We start from the raw sequence: 19,836 nt of genomic DNA, 5'->3' as shown, positions 1-19,836 counted from the left end.
TACAAACCACGGATCGTGAGTATCTGCTCAGTAATAGATGGAGGGTGTTTACCTGCCACGTCCACTTAGCCTAATTAGGCGCACCTGTCTGGATACCTACTGCAATTAAGCACACCTGAATGGACTGCAAGACAACAGGAATGGACTGATAATAGAGGGACTCCTTGGTGAGGTGTCGTTGTGAGGTCCAGATGCTCTGCCTGTGTGTTTAATGAATTGTAGGGATCATGGACTTATATAGAGGCTGAACTTCTTGTGGAGTGTACAGCTAAGTGTTATGTGTAGCATTGTAAAGCTTATTAGCATAGAAATTGTATAGCCTTTTAGTTAAACACTATTAGTCTTTTAGTGTAGTATTGTATTGGTTAGAGTACAGCTTAGCCCATTGGAAAGGGGTAATGGCCAGTCCCCACCCCTAGCTGCTCAACAAAGCCCATAGTTGAGGCAAAGTGAGGGTGTGATTTGATAATCCACTTTAGCGTTAGGGTGTGTGTGCAACCCGATATGTACAGTTTCATACAGTACTCTAGTGCTAATAAATACTTTTGTATGTTTTCTAAACTGATTGCCTGGACCTACCTTGAATTGTTGTTCGCAGCTCTCCATTGTTCAAAGTAACGGTTCAATACAATACAGTAGGGATTTAATCAACGACTCTTCGGCACCAAGATAGCTGTGATTGGCTACAAGGCTGGCATCACTAAGCATGAAGACTTATGAAGTACAGTTCAAATCTCTCACATTCAGCATACACAGTAGTAGTCTAGCCCACGGAACAGTGTGAATGGGATATTTCATACTGTAGTGCTCTGCTTCTCTAATCGGAAATCAACATTATACGGCAACATCACAAACATAATCAGATAATTTTTATTGACATATAAAAACATTGATATTAAAACTATCTATGCTACTAATACTAGCAAAGCAAGTCGACATATAATGCACACCCAAACATAACACAGCCAGAAACATATCTAAATCATTTTAATTCTAACTCCACCTGATTACTGAACTCCCCCGCCACCTTCTCCTGTGTGGTGTCTGTGGTGTGCTCTGCACTGGGAGTAGGGTTCCGGAACTCTCCGTACTCCACAGCAAAGCACAGAGTCACAGAGAGCAGCAGGGCAGAGAGGAGGATGTAAAGCTTCACGTCCACACACAGGAAGTGGCTGCAGGCGAAGGCGATCATGTACCCCACCGATTCCCACACCCGGTAGTTGGCGAATGCCCCCTCTTTTTGACCGTGGAAGAGAACTGCATACAGTGCTGAAGAGATAGGAGGTGATGATTATAACCTGATCCTAACCCGAAACAAAGACTTTACTGTAATTGTTTGCAAAGGCTAGTGTACATATAGTAGGTGTTTATTGTTGTTTATTGTTTATTTGGATCTCCATTAGTTGTCAGGTGATGATTATAACCTGGCCCTAACCCCAATACGCCTATACACTAGTTAGGCCTATGTTACTGAGCTGTTATGTTACTGAGCTGCTAGTACATTATTGATGATAGGCACGCACACACACACAGACACACATCAGTGTTTGCCACACCTCTCTCCTGATGCTCTTAGCCTTTCTTGCTCTGAAAATTTAGTTTGACGTAATGTATTGCTCTATATATGGCTCTGTGTGCTACTAACCCTGTTCTGCCTCCCCTCTCCCTAGTGCCTCTCTCTCTCCCTCCTATCTTCTAACCAGGTCCAGTGGATGCCCCACTGTCACCAGCAGACCACCCTGAGTCCGAAAGATACCCCTGTGTCTGCTGCAGATGTCGTAGCAAATTAGTTAACACACACACACGTACACACAGACATACAACAGTCCACTTCCGGCATTAGGCCTGGGCCCAGTACCCCCCTTCCCCTCACCCTAACCCGGGTCCGTATCCTTTTCCTACCCCGATCCTACCCTTGACCCTGCCTCTATCTGGGCCCAGGCACATTCACGCACACACAGACATACACCAGTGTTTGCCATGTCTCTCCTATGATGTTATTAGCCTCTCTTACTCTGAAAATGTAATTTAATGTTATTTATTGCTCTATAAATGTTCTTAGCCGGTAGACAAACATACTCCCGGAGCTTGCTCGATCGCCTCGTTGAGAGGGGTCAGGGAAGAATTTTTACAGCTCACTTATCTGGCCCCCGGGTGATTACTGTTTTTTTGCTTCCCTCTGGAATATGTAGGGGTGGGATGTCTGCCCACCTCCCTTGTTCTCTGTAAAGCGCATTGTGTTGCCTCTGGGTATGAAATGCGCTATACAAATAAAGCTTTGATTGATTGATTGATAGAAGTTTGCTTTCAAGTGCCATACAGGTTCATTCAACTGAAATGTGCCTGCAATGTGTTCTCTATGGAACAACAAGAAACTAGCAGTAGTGTGGTTGTAGTGTGTAGTCCAAGTGTATCTCACTGTTGGTGTAAACAGGCCTATGCAGAACAACTCAGCTCTGTAGTTTGAATTTGTACTTGTGAAAACCATGTTTGTTTGTTTTTTAACAGTCAGCCGTTGGCCCTCCCCAGGAGTCAGGAGTTAATGTGCAGTCCGAGTTTCTCTCACCGTTCAACTGTGTCATCCACACAGAGTCTGCCAGGCCCCAGAGAGCAGGAAACACAAAGAAGACTGGTAGCTGGTCTGGGTGAGGCCTCCAGAACAACAGAGCCAGGATACAGGACAGGTTGGTCACCGCAGCTGTAGGAGAAGAGAAGGGGAGAAGAGAGGGAGGGGGAAGAGGGTAGAGGAGAGGAGATGACTGGATAAGGTATCTAGAATGAATTAGAGCCAAGATATGAGAATTAGTGCTTTACTCTAAATCTCCAAACCCGTCTCCTCTGTGCTGTATCTGTGCTTCTCCTACCTAAAGAGAAGAGGGTCACTCTGCCTGTGTACTGCGACAGTCGACCAAACAGGTAGCAACAGAGAGAGTTGGTGGTGCCGAAGCAAATTAGCACATAACCCACAAAATGGATCCCCAAAGCACAGGTCACATAGTCCTGAGAGAAAACACACACACACACACACAGTTCACATATAAGATATTATTGCTGATAATATCATGCCTGTAATCTATGTTGGGACCTTAGTTGAAGTAATCCTTGCTAACTGGTTGCAGGCTTAGTATTTCACACACACACCCTGGTGTACTCTCCGCTGAGGAAGCCCAGCTCCAGGCCGATGTAGGAGGTAATGGGGATGAGGAGGACCTGCCTCCGGTCTCCCAGCTGTCTGAAGGTGGCCAGGAAGGTGCTGCAGAAGGACTCCTCACTGCTCCTCCTGACCTCCAGGCCCTTCGCGTTGCTGCTGCTCCCAGCCTCCGGGCTCTTCTCCCTGCCAATGTTGTCCAAAAACAGGGCCACCAAAAGCATGGCCAGCACCCCCGCACCTGTTAGAAGAAGAGAGAGGGACAGATGTTCCCCTTGGGACTTTCCGAGAGAAGCTTTCCCACGATCCAAGACTCAACCTGGAAGAGACATGAAAACAACTAGAAACGGTACTCAGAGAGCACAGACCTCCGCCCATGAATGCTTGCATGCAAGCAGGACTTGTTTGGTATAGCTGCATTAATTAGGTCGAGAGTCCAAACCCCATGTCTGTGACCTTCCCATGTTAACATATGGCTGTTTCAATTCCCCCTTTTGACAAGTCCAAAGAATGAATGGAGGTGAATGACAGGCCATGTTTGGGCACCTCGTAGACACACCCTGTGATTCGGATCCATTCCAAAATGGAATGGGTTCTAAATTGGCCCATGCTGCACCCCTCCACCGAGTTTCATGAAAAGCAGTCTGCTAGGTTTTGCGTAATCCTAATTCAAAAAAAGAATGGAGGTGAATGGCCGGCCCGGCCATGTTTGGGCGACTTGTGGACCCGCCCTGTGATTCGGATCTGCTTCAGAATTGATTGGGTTGTTTCTTAACCAATGCTACATCATTTCACTGAGTTTCATGAAAATCAGTCTGGCAGTTTTAGTGTAATCCTAGTCCAAAAAATGAATGGTGGTGAAGGGTCGGCTGTGTTTGGGCGGCTCATGGACCCGCCTTCTGATTCAGATCCGCTTCAAAATGTAATGGGTTCTAAGTTGGCTACACCCTTCCACCGAGTTTCATGAAAATCGTTCTGGTAGTTTTTGAGTAATCCTTCTAACAGACAAACAAACAAACCCACACACACCACCTGTGCTGTCTCTGGGGCGAAGGTAAAAACTACAGAAACGGGAAACAAAGGTTTTCTCACATTGGTGTTAGATGGCACTTAACACACAGGTCTGTCCACCGGTGCATAGAGAGCGACTTACCCAGGTAGCAGCCCATGAGTGTGTGCACCAGTCTGTCTGCTGGTCGGGTGGAGTTGAACTCCTCCTTGTCCCGGCAGCTGGCCACTCCACAGAACTGCAGGTCCTCCTCTGTGATGTTGACTAAAGGGAGACAGAAGCGATGTGTACAGGACGAAGAAGCACAAAGGGAGAACGCACAACTCATAGACATCGTTTAAAAACAACGTATTCTCACTGCGATTTTTTGGTTTTAATGTCATCTTTTCATAGGACTGGGTCTTGGTTCTATTGACCGTGTAGTGATCTAAGGCTTAAAGAAAGCTTAGGCTTATGCTGTGTTTTTACTTTAGAGATAAGTCATGTTTTTCTTTTGAAGCTAAGAGGCTTGTCTCTGTTACCTTCATGCCAGTGATAGACTAGGCCATCTTGAGACAGCTTCCATCCTACCTGTGCACCAACATTGTCCAAACAGGAAATGAAAGCATTGATTTAATCTCCATCCTCACCTGAGGCTGTGTTCTGCCCCAAGACCAGTGAGGACACGAGGTTTCCCCAGACAGCAGAGGACTGGTAGAACAGGAACCAAATGCCAAAATACTGGTTGATGATGTCCTGGCTCCTGGCGTGGACCTGCCGGGCCTGGGCCTGGCCAGTAAGGATGAGGTAGGTACTGGTCGCCGACCACAAGGTGGCCTCCCCCAAACCCAGCACCACGGATGTGGGGATGAGGCTCCCCCTGGGAGGATGGGGCGAGAGAGAGATTCTATACTTCCATAGGCTAAATGCTGGATAGTGTTGTATTCTGTTTCCCTGGTGAAAATTACATAACTTCCTCTTATCAGCTTTAAAATAAACTGAGACTTTACTGTAATTCTTTGCACAGGCGAGTGGCTAGTACATATAGTATTGTAGGTGTGTTTATTGTTGTTTATTGTTTATTTGGATCCCCATTAGTTGTTACCAAGGCAACAGCTACTACTACTACCCCTCCCTGGGGTCCATATTACTGTAAAAACATCCATGTATACCATAGATGTATTAATAGAACTGGATAGGGTCACTCCATTTACTGACTGCTCGAAGAAGTGAAGCCCTATTGAACTGCGCCATCTTTGAAAAAAACAAGTCACTGATACCTTTGACATGCGCAGTTACGCGTTCTTCTTTGAATCAGATTACATGATCATCCACATTAATGGACAAGGGCAGTGAACTGGAGGGTTTGTTTTTACTGCACCCCAGAACTTCAGGGTTTGAATAGAGTTAGAGACTAAATCCAAAAAGTAGTCAGATTTAGCTTTCCTCGCAGTTGTTGTGCATTTATTTCTAAGTTGTCTAAAATAAATCCAGTCTTGGGTATCCCTCGTGCGTCTGGCACGGGACCAGGCAGTCCTATCATTAAACATGGTAGAAAGATCACTAGAAAACCATGGTGCAATTCTAATCCAAGCCTTTTTAGGGTCAAGGATCATGTTTGTCTACAAAGTGAGAATGTTTTTACAAAAGAGTCAAGGGCGACTTGCACGTCATCAGACACAATTGAGCATAAACTACAGTCAATAATGTCATCCAAAAAGGCTTGAGCTTTGAAGGATTTCAGATTTCTCCTCAAAACAATACGTGGCCGTATTTTCACCAACTTTGTAGTTCTAACGCAAGCTGTAGGACAGTGGTCACTTACTGTATACCCAAATCAAAAACACCACAAGCAGAAATTCTGTCACATCTGTTAGCGAAGATTAAATCAATAAGAGTAGATTTAGCATCATTTTTAGGATTTGGCCTAGTAGTCTCAGTGACCAACTGAGAAAGACCCAGATTACCACTCACTTCCTTCAGTTAACCAGTAGCAACACTCCGCCAGTCCAGATTAAAATCACCCATCACTATCATCTCAGAATTTGAATACAAGGAGAGTATATCAGAGATTCCGTCAATAGCACTGACCTCATCACTTTAACATACACTGTACCATCAATGTAATGTTTTAAATGTACTACAGTGTTTGAACTAGTCCTGATCAAGGCTGCTGATTCTTACCATCCTGGAAAGAAGTTCCCCACAGTGTACATGACGTTGCAGCTCATGGCGGCCACAATGGTCCACTTGCAGCCCAGGTAGCGGATGACCAGGGGCGCGAGGAACATGGAGAACACGATGGTGGAGGCGAACAGTGTGCTGGCCGAGGCGACGCCCACCCCCTCCTCTGCATTCAGACTGCTCTGGAAGAGTCAGGTGAAACAGCGCAGTCAGCAAAACAATACGACAGCGCAATCCAACTTTATTAGTCTGTCAGTAATTTGGCTGTGCAAATATGGTAATGAATGGTAGGCTAAATATTAATGGTATACTGCACTTCTATAGCACCTTTATCTCATTCACACATTCACACACCAATGGCGGCATGCCATGCTAGCCTGCTCATTGGGAGCATAGACCGATCATGAAAAAATGGGCCCCTGGGCCTGGACGTGTAGAGGGGCCCCCCTCCCTACCAGCTCCCCCCACCCCCCTACAGCCTCCCCCTCCATACCAGCTCCCCCCACCCCCCTACAGCCTCCCCCTCCATACCAGCTCCCCCCACCCCCCTACAGCCTCCCCCTCCCTACCAGCTCCCCCCACCCCCCTACAGACTCCCCCTCCCTACCAGCTCCCCCTCCCTACTACAGCCTCCCCCTCCCTACCAGCTCCCCCCCACCCCCCTACACCCTCCCCCTCCCTACCAGCTCCCCCCCACCCCCCTACAGCCTCCGCCTCCCTACCAGCTCCACCCCACCCCCCTACAGCCTCCCCCTCCCTACCAGCTCCCCCCCACCCCCCTACAGCCTCCCCCTCCCTACCAGCTCCCCCCCACTCCCCTACACCCTCCCCCTCCCTACCAGCTCCCCCCCCACTCCCCTACAGCCTCCCCCTCCCTACCAGCTCCACCCCACCCCCCTACACCCTCCCCCTCCCTACCAGCTCCCCCCCACTCCCCTACAGCCTCCCCCTCCCTACCAGCTCCCCCCACCCCCCTACACCCTCCCCCTCCCTACCAGCTCCCCCCCACCCCCCTACAGCCTCCCCCTCCCTACCAGCTCCCCCCCACCCCCCTACAGCCTCCCCCTCCCTACCAGCTCCCCCCCACCCCCCTACAGCCTCCCCCTCCCTACCAGCTCCCCTACAGCCTCCGCCGCAACACTGTTGTTCTCAGTTTGTTTACTTTAAAAAACTGGAAATGCGAGGAATCTGATGTAAAGCATCTTACTACCTCTTTTTCTTTTCAAATCTTTTGTTTTGCTGCCCCGCTTAATATGTGACGGCGCTCCATTTTACATGTACAGCTCTTTGTCAAGATCAAACAGATTGAACCTTGTGACCTGCACCTGTGTGATCTGTCTCAAGTTCACCAACTTTAATAGTGCCCTCTATAGACTAGTTTTATAGCCTATCCAAGTATGGAAAGGTAGCCTACATTCCCACCCAGTAGATTAACGAGTAGGCTATAGAAAATATGTAGCCCACACAAGCGTCTCTCTTTTAAAAAAAAAAAAAAAAGATGTGGGCCCCTATAAACTGTTCAAAATATTAATGTTTTTTTAATGTTTCTGTAAGGAATCTCACCCTAAATTTCTATCGGTGTCCCTGCAACAAGAAATGCAGAGGGCTCCCTGAGGTCTTGGGCCCGGTAGGCCCATTCGGTAATATGTCTTTGATTGGGAGCAAACTGGGGTTCAGTGTCTTGCCCAAGGACACTTCGACATGTGGACAGGAGGAGCCGGGATTACAACCACCAACCCTACGATCATTAGACGACCCGTTCTACCTCCTGAGCCACAGCCGCCCAAATTCTTCTCTTTCTCGAGGTGTTTCTCTGAGATCCACCGTAGGAGTAACGGTGCTGTGATCAGACCTGTACCTGCAGGCTGATGAGACTCCCCGTGGCGCTGAAGATTAGCAGGAAGCCGGAGGAGACCACCAGGACATTCTTCATACGCCTGCCCACCATCTTCGCTGTCTCCTGCTCCGACAGTCTGGATCCACACCTGCCGTTCACAGCCACTCAGAGATAGTCTCATATCTGACATGTCACATGGTATCTCCCTTCTGGACAGCTTACACTTTGGCCCTCAGTTTTTTTATTGCTTTTTTTTTTTTTTATGTAGAAAAGCCATACTCATACTGTAGAATGTTATGGTCGTGGCAGTTCACCCCCTCTCACGGCCTGGACCCCTGGACCCTCCTGGACTCTGAGCACCTTTCCTCCCAGTTAGTCACTCCCTCCAGCAGGCACGTGCAGAGGAGGGGCTTTGAGTGCACAAGCACATATAAACAATTTATAATAGGCCTATTATAAATTAATAATAGGGCTATCATAATTTGAAATAAATATTTGAATGCCCGTCTGATTGCCTTCTCTTGGAATGACAGGACCATTAGCCAATAGAGATTAAAGGAGTAGGCTTCTTGTCTTTGAAATCGAGAGTTTAACATGTTTTGGAAAGATTTTTCAAGGTGCCCACCCACATCCATTGTATGGCCAAAACGGTGGTAGAGCAATTATCAGACTTTCTCAAAAGTGCTAGTTTTGTCAACGTTTTGATCTGAACCATTGTATTTGATCATGAGTAACCTTAAAACAGGGCTAAACATGCATTTTCCCTTTACTACTCCTTTAAGCGGCAAACCGAGCGTCTCTAGCGTCTCGTCTCTCGTTTGCCGTCTGATTTCAAGCAGCAAGAAGTTTGCATCAAGCAACATTATCAATCAATCAATCAATCAAAGCTTTATTTGTATAGCGCATTCCATACCCAGAGGCAACACAATGCGCTTTACAGAGAACAAGGGAGGTGGGCATACGACCCACTCTCTACATATTCCAGAGGGAAGCAAAAAAACAGTAATCACCCGGGGGCCAGATAAGTGAGCTGTAAAAATTCTTCCCTGACCCCTCTCATCTATTATGGTAAGAACGACTGTTTTCCATAAGTATTATTTTGAAAGATGTCCACTACTACTGTACATGAAGATAAGACTATGCTTGGAAATTAATATCACATTATCCTTTATTAGATTAGCACATAGCTGCTTTGTTCTCAGATTGTTGTGCTAGTTTGGACAGCCCTGTTAAGTGCTACAATCAATGCATTCCTTCCATAACATTGCTGTATTATCTTGAATGTCCCATTTTTACTCAGTATGGGAGACTGGGGTAAGTCGAGCCACTTTTCATATTCAGGATCACTACATGAAGGCAATTATAGTTTTTTTTGCTAATTAAAGGTGGGGTAGGTAGTTTGACGTCAACAAGGCCTCCGAATGGTCATCTTTTTCAAAAGAACCCGCCCCTCCCTCCTGTCAGTCATGATGTAGTCCCTCCCTCCAAACATGACTGGTAGGTGTGGCGAGATAGAGACCCTGATTGGTCAATACATTCGGGGACGGTGCATTCTTTGAATCCAAAATACAGAGGCAGCGGTAAACACAGAGATCCAAGTTTATTCTCAGAGCACTTCTGTTACTGATAGCTGAAAGGATATTATGCCAATTTTACCAAATAAAGACAAAAGCAAACTACCACCTTAAATATATCAGCATATATTTCAGGATGTTGTGCATCCCTACAAACAATCAGAATCACTTTGAACCAAGGGGACAGGAAGTGATTTACTTCCTGAAAAACTTTGATCAGCGCCATCTTGCCGAATCGACCCCTTTTGACATGCGCAGTTGTGCTTTTCTCAGACTCCGGTGCGTTCACGAACAGTTTGCACGTTCCTGTGGATTTCCAATGCGCATTCACAGCTCTCCCCCGCTCTGTTAGTGTGTCTGAATTAGCATTAAGAACTAGCTTGCATACAATACTGATTCTGTCAAATCATCGTTTCGAAAAAACTTATTTCTTTATCCAGGCATCCTAGTTTTAACAGTTTCATTATAGTGGAGCAGGTTATATTTTCTCGTATGTGGTATTTATTCTGTTCATAACTTTGCGATCGTACAGCAGGCTACAAAGCTCAATGATCACTGACCACAGTTGTAAGATTGTGTGTTACATTCCCTGAATATTGGTACTAGTACTAGTTTGTTTGTCTGGTTATTTTACGCTGTAGTTGGTGTTCTAACATTTAGATACCGTATGTGCCCATTTTAAAATTTGAGCAACTGCCCCTCTAAAGCCCCTTAGAGATGTTTGCTTTGTCACCGTTGTAATATTTCTGCCTCCTGTTGTGTATCATCTTGTGTTTCCTTTTCTTGTCTTCCCTGTGTTTTGTTTGTGCCTTCCCCACCTTAGCTCTGGCCACTCCCCCACAGTCCCACTTCACTCCCTGTCTCCTAGTCCTCTAGTCCCTCTAGTCCCCGTCAGTCCCTCCTTGTGTTTCACAGCTCCCCTCTCTAGTTCCCGGTCCCTAGTTCTAGTCCCCTCAGTCCCTTTTAGTCTCTCTGGTGCCCTCTGGCTCCTCCTTCTGGTTTCCCCCTAGTTTCTGGCCTAGTCCCACTTCCCTGCCTTGGTCCCTGTCCCTTTGTTTCCTAGTTCCCTCTGTCCTTGTGTTGGTGTCTTGTTGGAATCCCTCCATGTCCTTGTCTGGGTGATTGTATGCACCTGTGTCTCGTTGCTCTTGTTGCACACCTGCACGTTGTTCCTTGATTGTTCTCCCAGAGTATATATGCCATAGAAATTATAAAGAACTAGACTGGCTGTCGAATTCCAATGGACTCACGTCCGATGTGGCAGCCATCTTGTGCAGGGCATCCCACTATGTGACGTCAATGATCCCACAGATTCACTGTGTATATTTTAAATGGTAGATGTTAGATCATCTGGGAGAAAGTCCCTGTAATTGTGCATAAGTGGCGTTTCCTATCACTGGGATTAGCTGGAATGCTTGTATATTTATATTGTGACAAAACATGTTTTTTTATTGTGACTTGCCAAGAGATTATAGATGCAGCCCCCCCCCCCCTCCCCTGCCAGTATACTGTTAAGGTCTACTCTGTATCTGGTGTATTCTCCAGGGTTCCCACTCATTTTTACCAATAAAAATTACAACTTTTCCATGATTTTTCCATAACGTCTTGATGACCATGGGAACCCTGATTCTCACTAGCATCAGTATCAACTAGAAAAACCACGTAGCGGCTAAATGCCTTCGCCCAACAATGCAAGTTGCAGTTAACATTCAGTTGATCTTGAGAGAGGGCCCCTTTGTTGATGTGGATGGTGCTTGTGTACGCTAGCTTGCTGGTATTCTAGCTGTAATGCAAGCTAACTCTAATGCTAGCTAGCATTACCGCTAGAATAGCTAATGCTAACGCTAATGTGTTAGAATTAGCATTAGCTAGCATTAGCTAGCTAGCGCTAGCTTTATTGTTAGCATTAGCGTTAGCTAGCTAGTGTTAACGTTCAAAAGTGCCTTTTGTTTGACTTTGACATTTGAATACCAAAATCTAATCCAAATAATCTAATTAAATCCAACTGGACATTTTGGCCAAATATGTACAAATTCTGTCAAGCCGTTCTTGAGATATCAAGATAGGCCAAAAACACCTTTTGTGATGTCAGTGACCCTTGACTTTTGACCCCCACAATGTAATCAGTTAATCCTTGAGTCCAACTGGACATTATACCTAAATATGAACATATTCTGTTAAGTTTGACAATTAGCTATATGAGGGACTATCTCTATATACCCGCATAAAACAAGGTACTACATTATATAAAACTGTGTAAATCGTCGATGTGAGTGGAATAAATTACGTTATCCGTGTAATGTTACCTTAGGGCAGCTAGACTAGTCTGTTATCCTAACCAGTTAGCTATGCAATTTAATTGTGAGAAGTAAATAATTACCATTACAATACCCATATTAGGCTACCATTCTCTTCCCGCAAACGCCTGAGTATTCATAAAACCTTAAAAGGCTAGTCTAACTGTATTTAGGCTGATACTAAAATATAATAAGAGTCACTAGTCACTTACCAAACAAAATGACGAGCAGCTCTGAAGCCCAACAGTAACATGTTCCAAATGATGCCCTGCATAACATGGCGGTCTCGTCGGACGAGTCTAAAGGGGGCATGGCCAGTCTAGTTCTTTATAATGTCTATGATATATGCCCTCCAGTTTCCTTTGTTCTCTGTGGGTTCATTGTCAGTGTTAGTGCGTTGCTCCTAGTGCTCCTCTGTTTATTTTGCATTATGAAATGAAACCTTTGGACCTTTCTAATCATCTTCACTGCAAACACTAACATAGAATGGCACTATAAACAAGACAGTGGACTTATTTCATGGCTATTCATTAATACATTTAAATCAATACTTCAGTATTTACCCCCTCGGGGAGTATTAAAACTGGGCATTGACAGAATATTATTGCTGTATAAAACATGGAACAAAATCTTGATTAATAAACAAAAAACAGACAGAATGCATTCATTCATTTGTTCAAACTGATCCATTTTTGCCATTTTAGGAAGCCCTTTTATAACACCTTGGCCAGAGACTCCAGATGAAAATTATCCTTTTGGATAAATCTGGCGTATTCACATTTGTTGTTGATTTAATATGCACGGTCCGTTCTTAAATAAACTGTACATGAAATAGTTTTCATATAAAACATAATTTGTCCTTTAAATACCATCTCCAAACATACAGTAGAAGTATGTAAAACATTTTCTCACAGAACTCTGTCATTGAGACTCTTCAAAGCCTCAATGACAAAGTGCATAATATATCAACTACAGCTGAGTGAGAGAGGCAGAGCATTACAGTACATTCAACATCATCAGCAACAGTAACGTGAGCAGCAGTACTGATCTCTGCCTTATGACTGGATTTGAAAAAACAAAATATATTCTGTGTCTCAGTAATAGTCCTTGGATTTTGGTCAAACAGATGAGCCTGAATTAAAACACTGCCCACTTGGGCTGTCCTGAGCCACAAAACAAAAACGCCGCCCCACCCCGACAACTACAGACAGAGACACGCCTGGGTAGCTGGTTCATAAGTAGGTTTCAGTGATGATGTGTTTGCCCTTTGCCCTGCCAAAGTCATTCGAGGCTTGCTTGTCGTAGGCGCCCTCCTCCATCGGCGGGGTGGGGTTGCGGCGCTCGTGGTACTCCACGACTGGGTAGGTCACCACGGTGACCAGCAGCACGGCCAGCAGGATGTACAGCTTGACGTCCAGGCAGATGAACGTGCTGTACGCAAAGGCGATGACGAAGCCCAGGGACTCCCACATGCGGTAGTTGGCGAACGCCGCCTCCTTCGCCCTGGGGAAGAGCACGCCGTACAGCGCTGTTGGGGAAGGGAGCGCACCGCAGTTAGATCACTGATGTCCTTCCACCTTTAATCATGCAAGACCTTTGAGGTTAAAAACTTTGCCTGTGAGAGAACTCAGGTCACAAAGCCACTGGGTATTATAGGTATGATAGTAAACACCTCTGCAGTTCAGTGACTGTCCATTCTACCATGGACTGACCACTGCCTCTCCCTTTGGACGGACAGTCGAGACACAATGTGGTGTGACCAGAGGCCTGACATGAAGAATGAATCCAGGTATAACCTAGTAAGACTACTTTGCTGACCGGGACAATACTGGTCAAGACAGATCATCTCTACTAGCACAGTCCTCACCAGCACAGTTTCAGTATCCACTTATTATTACACTGTAGTACATTTACAGTATATGGTGGGACCAGGCCGATGCAGAACAACTCGGCGCAGCTCTGTAGTTTGAATTTGGAGTTTCTCTCACCGTTGGTCTGAGTCTGCCACACAGCATCCGCCAGGCCCCAGAGAGCAGGGAACACGAAGAAGACCGGCAGCTGGTCTGGGTGAGGCTTCCAGAACAACAGAGCCAGGATACAAGACAGGTTGGTCACGGCCGCTGGAGGAGAGGAGAGTTGTGGAGATGTAAACAATTTACACTCACCAGAGAACCTCTCCTGGGTTAGGTAACCGAACAAAGATCCTCTTATCTGAGGAACGTAAAAAGATGGAGGTACAAGCATTTTGTGATGTGTTGACAGAACTACTGCTGCAATGGGAGCCAAATTGCAGCCAGAATTCCCTTGTGACCCTCATGTACGGTCACAAGACATATTCTGACACTTCATACCGTCCTTGCTCTTACCTAGGACGAAGAGAGGACCTCTGCCCGTGTATTCTGCCAGCCGGCCAAAGATGAAGGAGCAGAGAGAGTTGGTGGCTCCAAAACAGATCATGACAAAGCCAACATAGTGGATCCCCAAAGCGCAGGTCACATAGTTCTGCCACACAAACACAGGTGATAAGCCTCGTCATTCTGAGTGCTCCAGATCTGATCAGGATTTACTCCTAGTGGACCTGAACCAGGTATGTCTCAGTATGTTTCTGTCTAAAATTGTCTCCTCTCCTCTTGTCTCCTTTCCTCCATCTGTGGGACAAGAGGAGCCTGTTTTCTAGTGGATACTCTCATGGTGTTTATGCAACAGGTGGGTGAGGTGAAGATCGAACCATCAACCTTCTGCATGGGAACTCAAACATCTACTGCTGGAACAAAGAGGAAATGCCAGAGATTCGAGAGCAAAATTTGGGCTTTTCGCTCACGGCAATGGCTACTCCTCTCATGAGCATTGCTCTAAACAACCTCTGCTTACACACGTCTTGTGCCTGAAGACGAGCGAATCAAAGCAAAGAACATATGAGGAGACATGGAAAGGAAGCCACTTCATAGTATGAAGGCACAACGCTATAGTTAATGGTGCTAGAGAGACGGTTCATAAATACATAAATAGGCCTACTTTTATTCTCCACCTCTCTAAACCTCTCTTTGGATGTTTTTTGTTGTTTTATGATTTGCCTACATAAAAATGTTATTTATATCACTTTAAAGCGTCCGCTCCTCTCCTCACCTTGGTGTACTCGCCAGACAGGAAGCTCTGTTCAAAGCCACTGTACATGGTGAGAGGAATGAGCATGACGAGCCTCCAGTCCTTCAGCAGACGGAACGTCGCCAGAAAGGTGCTGCAGAAGGGTTCCCGGTTCCCGCGGAACCGCCGCGTTTGTTCCCGGTCGATGTTGTCCAGGAACACAGCTACGATGATCATGGCCAGCACCCCGACACCTAGAACGCACAGGACATCACAGGTGTAAGATGTCTTGGTCTTGTGGTAGGCCTAGTGTACATAGCCAAGATGCCTGTTCTTGAATTGCTGTGTCTATGTGTGGGTGTGTATACTCTAAGCGAACAATAGAGAACTTAACTGCATGCATCAGAATCAGAATTTGTTTTATTGCCATTCAGTTTTACAATATTCTAGGAATTCACTTTCGGGTGTGGTGCATAACATGGAGACAACATTGGACAGGGTGCAGAGCCAAGACGGGACAGTGCAAAGAGCAAAACAACAGAACAGGGCGCACCAACGCAGCCATATACAGCGCCATCTTGAGTGTAGAGTGTCAGTGTATGTGTTGAGTGTATGTGAGTGTATGAACATTTCATGCAGTTGTCCTGATATCTTCTACACCTGTGACTGTTAACATGTTAGAGGTGTGAGAGAACAAATAAAGACTGTTACCGATGTAGCAGCCGACCAGGATGTAGATCAGCCTCTGCTCAGGTCTGGTGGTGGTGGAGTTAACGGAGATCTCCTCACAGGAGCCTGCTCCGCAAAACTGCAGCTCATCTTCGGGGATGTCCGCTGCAGCAAAACAAAGACACTCACTCTGTGTTCATTGAGCTCCCCCGGTATGTGAATTAGGTTAACTAAATGAAACCAATAGAGCAATTGATTGCTAAAAGTGAAATCTCTGAGGCAAATCAAACACACCTCAAATGTGTATTCGATCTGTGTATTTCAAGCATGACTGGTTATTGGTTTCAGGTAGGTGTCTCTCAATGATGCTCAGCTGAACACGTACAGTAGCCTATACTAAACAGTATCTCCAAAACTATAGAGGTGCTGGATTGAAGTGAATCATTGGCGTTGCTAGGAAACCATGTGTTGTACAAAAGTACTGATACCCCATGAAGTCCTGCATACTACAGATATGATCCAAACACACCTTACACATTCCTCTTAGTATCTTCATGGGACCCATAAAGGAGGGTGTTCTGCATTTATTGTGTGCGTGTGAGTGCGTGTGTGTGTGTGCGCATGCGTGTGTGTCTGTGTATGCGTGTGTGTGTGTGTGTGTGTGTGTGTGCATGCGTGTGTGTGTGTGTACCTATGTTGGAGTCCTGCCCAAATATGAGCGAGGACATCAGGTTCCCCCAGACGGCGGAGGACTGGAAGATGAGGAAGAAGACGCCAAAGTACTTGTTGATGACGTCGGCGCTCTTCTTGCCGTCCTTCGGCGCCTGCAGGTTCCCGGCGATGGTGAGGTAGGCGCACTTGGCCGACCACAGGGGCGAGCCGCCCATGCCCAGGATGAAGGAGGTGGGGATCAGGGTGTACCTGGGGGGCAGTAGGGAGCGGAGGTTAAAGCATACAGTAGGTAGCTCTCAATGAGGATGACAATACTGTAGATTCAACTAGCTACCCCAAGGCAGGTGTTAGTTACTGTAGTAGTGTTAGAGTAGTGAGTGTATTCTATACTGTAATATTGGGTGTGAGTATAGTGTAGTGTGTATTCTACAGTAGGCAATATTGTAATAATGGGTGTGAGTGTAGTGACTATTTTATACTGTAATATTGTGTCTGAGAGTATAGTGTAGTGAGTGTATTCTATACTGTAATATTGGGTGTGACAGTATAGTGTAGTTCTCTTCTGTCCTGGCCAAGCAGTGGTAGAATGAACTACAGTATCCACTGACGTCAAGACAGCAGAGTCGCTGCCCATCTTTCGCCGCAGGCTCTAAATTCACCTCTTCAAGAAGTACTACCAGGATCCTCCCTCTTAAGCACCTATTGTATTTGTATATTTAGCTACTCTTGCACTTTGACTCTAGCACTAGAATATGCTCTTAGTCACGTGCTTTAACAAGGAGATGCATGTGAGTTCTAGCGAGTGGTGGTACAATGACTACCTACGTTAAATTTAATTATTGTAAGTCACTTTGGATAAAAGCGTCAGCTAAATGACTGTAATGTAATGTATTTGATACTGTGGTAAGGCTGTATTACCAGCCAGGGTAGAGGTTTCCGAAGGAGTAGGAGACGTAGCAGGCCATGGACACCACGATGGTCCACTTGCAGCCCAGGTTCTTGATGAGGATGGGCGGCAGGAACATGGAGGACAGGATGATGGAGGCGTAGATGACGCTCAGGGACGCCACGCCCATCCCCGCCTCCGCATTCAGGCTGCTCTGCGGGACGGAGGGATGGATGGAGGAGGGGAAGACGGAGGGGAAGACGGAGGGTGGGAGTAGACGGGGGGGGGGGGGGGGGTGGAGAAGATGGGAGATGGAGGGAGGGAGGAGGAGGGATGGAGTGAAGAGATGGAGGGAAGAAAGGCAGGAAGAGAGAGGATGGAGGGATGAACAAGCAGTGAGAGGAAGGTGAGACCCACACCTGCTTCTTTCACCTAAGGAACATTGTAAAACTCAGGTCCATTGTCTCCCATGCAGAGCTAGAAATGTCTGTACATGCTTTCATATCATCAAGACTTGATTATTGCAACTCACTCTTCACCTGTTTAAACAAATCATCTGTGGACCAGCTGCAACTGGTCCAAAACGCTGCGGCACGGCTCCTCACCAGATCCAAGAAATCCTGTCACATCAGCCTCATCCTGGCTGCCCTGCACTGGCTCCCATTGTACTATAGGATCAACTTCAAGGTCCTGGTGCTCACCTTCAGAGCCCTCCATGGCCACGCCCCCGTCTACATCAGTTACCTCATCCACGCTCACACAACCAGCCGGTCGCTGAGGTCATCCGACCAGGGGCTCCTGGTGGTGCCTCAGACCAGGCTCAAAACTAAGGGTGACCGGGCTTTTGGGACGGTGGCCCCAAGGCTCTGGAACGCACTCCCCCAGGACTTGAGAGCTTCTACGTCTGATTGCTGAGATTGGTATTGTCTGTCGTTTCTATGTTGTTGTGGTTCTCTTTACCTGTGTATTACTCTCTCTGCTACTGCACTGCACTTGTATTGCATCGCACTTTGTATGTCATTGCACTTGTACTTGCTTTCTTATATTGTTTTTAATCTACTTTTTTTTAATCCCTGTGCAGCACTCTGTGCATCCATGCTGTGAAGAGCGCTATACAAATGAAGTTTTACTTACTTACTTACTTTACTTAGGAACACTGAAATCATCCTTGCTAAAGGAGAAAGTAGAGGGCTATTGATAACATGTTTGATTTGTGTTGGATACATTCAGGGCCGGCCCTAGCATTTCAGCAGCTCTAGGCGAGATTTGTTGACGGGGGGGGGGGGGGGGGGGTGCTGCTGCGCGATTTGTTAACGGGGGAGGCGCCCGGCGCTGGGCGGAGGCGCCGCATCGCATTGCGAAGCGTAATAGAGACAGTAGGGATTACGGAATGAAATTATTTTAATAAAAATAAAAAATAATTTTTTTTTTTTTTTTTTGGTGCTCCTTGGCCAGGCGCCCCTTGGCCATTTGGCGCCCTAGGCGACCGCCTATTTCGCCTATGCCTCGGGCCGGCCCTGGATACATTCTCCAGTGTTTCCTGTGGTGCCATTTTTACCATTCTCCTGTTTAGAGATAAAATAAAGCAATTCATTTTCCATTAATTATAATAATTGGTTTATTGGTCTAGCTTTAAATATCCCATGCTAGGATCAAAAGCAAATTTCCATCAAACTAGTCTCGCATAGACAGACCTGTCTCCACACTACGCTGTGCTAGCGCTGGAGAAATGTAAGACTGGACTCATTATCATTAGGGGATAGGGAGAAAAAATACTGTATTCCTTTAAATCAATCACAGTCGTCTTCAGATGCTAGGTTGTTTCACGTAGTCTGGATTGGCCAACCACATGAATCGGCGCTACTGACTGGGCAGTAATAAACAAAAGACAAGGCTTATTCCCAAAACCTACATCTGTTGAGTCAGACAACCATCCAGCCAACCAACAGATCTGTTTCTCTAGATGTAGTGTTTATCTAGCTGTATATTATTCTTAAATGTACGTCCTCACCTGTAAGCTTTGGAGTCCTCCATAGGCTGTGAACAGAGACAGGAAGCCGATGGAGACCACCAGAACATTCTTGGTGTTCCTGTCGATCATTTCTGCAACTCACGCACCCCGAGGGCTCCAGCCAACAGAAGAAGAAGAAGAAGAATACAACAGATATATCAGCTCCTGAATACCCCTGTCCCAGCAAGCTCCAGGGAGAGTCCAACCCTGTCTCTGATATAGACTCTGATATAGTTTGGGCTGGCTACTGACAGGGTCAAAGTTCATGCAGGAGTCAATAAATTCAATCAATTATTATACAGGGTGTGCCCTTGGACAGTAAAATGACAGTCAAGCTTCTTCCTTATGGATCGCATATACTGTAGATTATAAGACAACTAAATGCAACCGGAGTCTTCAGAGTTACATTCAGGGTTGTATACTCTCTCTCTCCGCCATTGTCCTTGAAGGTGTCACATTCCACATTCCAGAATGCTCTGATGATAG

At 46.2% G+C, this 19,836-nt stretch overlaps 3 protein-coding genes across 4 annotated transcripts in view; all 3 read right to left on the bottom strand.

The window, feature by feature from the left end:
• trim67 (tripartite motif containing 67) overlaps positions 1-19,836 on the bottom strand; it is a gene marked incomplete at both ends in the record, with an annotated part of 298,614 nt that overhangs the window by 221,959 nt on the left and 56,819 nt on the right. The window lies entirely within an intron of this gene.
• LOC311321979 (protein unc-93 homolog A-like) lies at positions 983-8,253 on the bottom strand (the record flags this gene model as incomplete). The annotated part of the gene is made up of 8 exons (XM_084453992.1): positions 983-1,269; positions 2,567-2,698; positions 2,865-3,000; positions 3,142-3,389; positions 4,302-4,421; positions 4,787-5,016; positions 6,321-6,502; positions 8,179-8,253. The coding sequence occupies 8 exons, from the start codon at positions 8,251-8,253 to the stop codon at positions 983-985; spliced, it is 1,410 nt and encodes a 469-aa protein (XP_084310118.1).
• Positions 12,635-19,528, bottom strand: unc93a (unc-93 homolog A). Of its 2 annotated transcripts, none has more exons than XM_084453333.1 (8): positions 19,351-19,528; positions 17,372-17,553; positions 16,473-16,702; positions 15,824-15,946; positions 15,155-15,366; positions 14,395-14,530; positions 14,017-14,148; positions 12,635-13,556 (listed from the first exon to the last, which is right to left on the bottom strand). In XM_084453333.1, the coding sequence occupies exons 1-8, from the start codon at positions 19,438-19,440 to the stop codon at positions 13,261-13,263; spliced, it is 1,401 nt and encodes a 466-aa protein (XP_084309459.1). In that variant the 5' UTR covers positions 19,441-19,528; the 3' UTR covers positions 12,635-13,260. The 2 variants fall into 2 exon arrangements, with proteins under 2 accessions (XP_084309459.1, XP_084309460.1); XM_084453334.1 differs by lacking the exon at positions 19,351-19,528 and adding an exon at positions 17,872-18,561.

Source organism: Borostomias antarcticus (assembly GCF_949987555.1).
Source record: "Borostomias antarcticus genome assembly, chromosome: 19".
Classification (NCBI taxonomy): Eukaryota; Metazoa; Chordata; class Actinopteri; order Stomiiformes; family Stomiidae; genus Borostomias; species Borostomias antarcticus.
Note: the sequence above shows the minus strand (reverse complement) of the source record. Positions and strands in the feature narration are given on the sequence as shown.

Excerpts from the sequence above, each read along its gene's own strand:
- unc93a (XM_084453333.1), bottom strand. The coding sequence starts at position 19,440 with ATGATCGACAGGAACACCAAGAATGTTCTGGTGGTCTCCATCGGCTTC. Across the intron at positions 17,554-19,350 it reads GAGGACTCCAAAGCTTACAG|AGCAGCCTGAATGCGGAGGC; the intron begins GTGAGGACGTAC and ends TCCGTCCCGCAG. Across the intron at positions 14,149-14,394 it reads AGGTCCTCTCTTCGTCCTAG|CGGCCGTGACCAACCTGTCT; the intron begins GTAAGAGCAAGG and ends CCTCTCCTCCAG.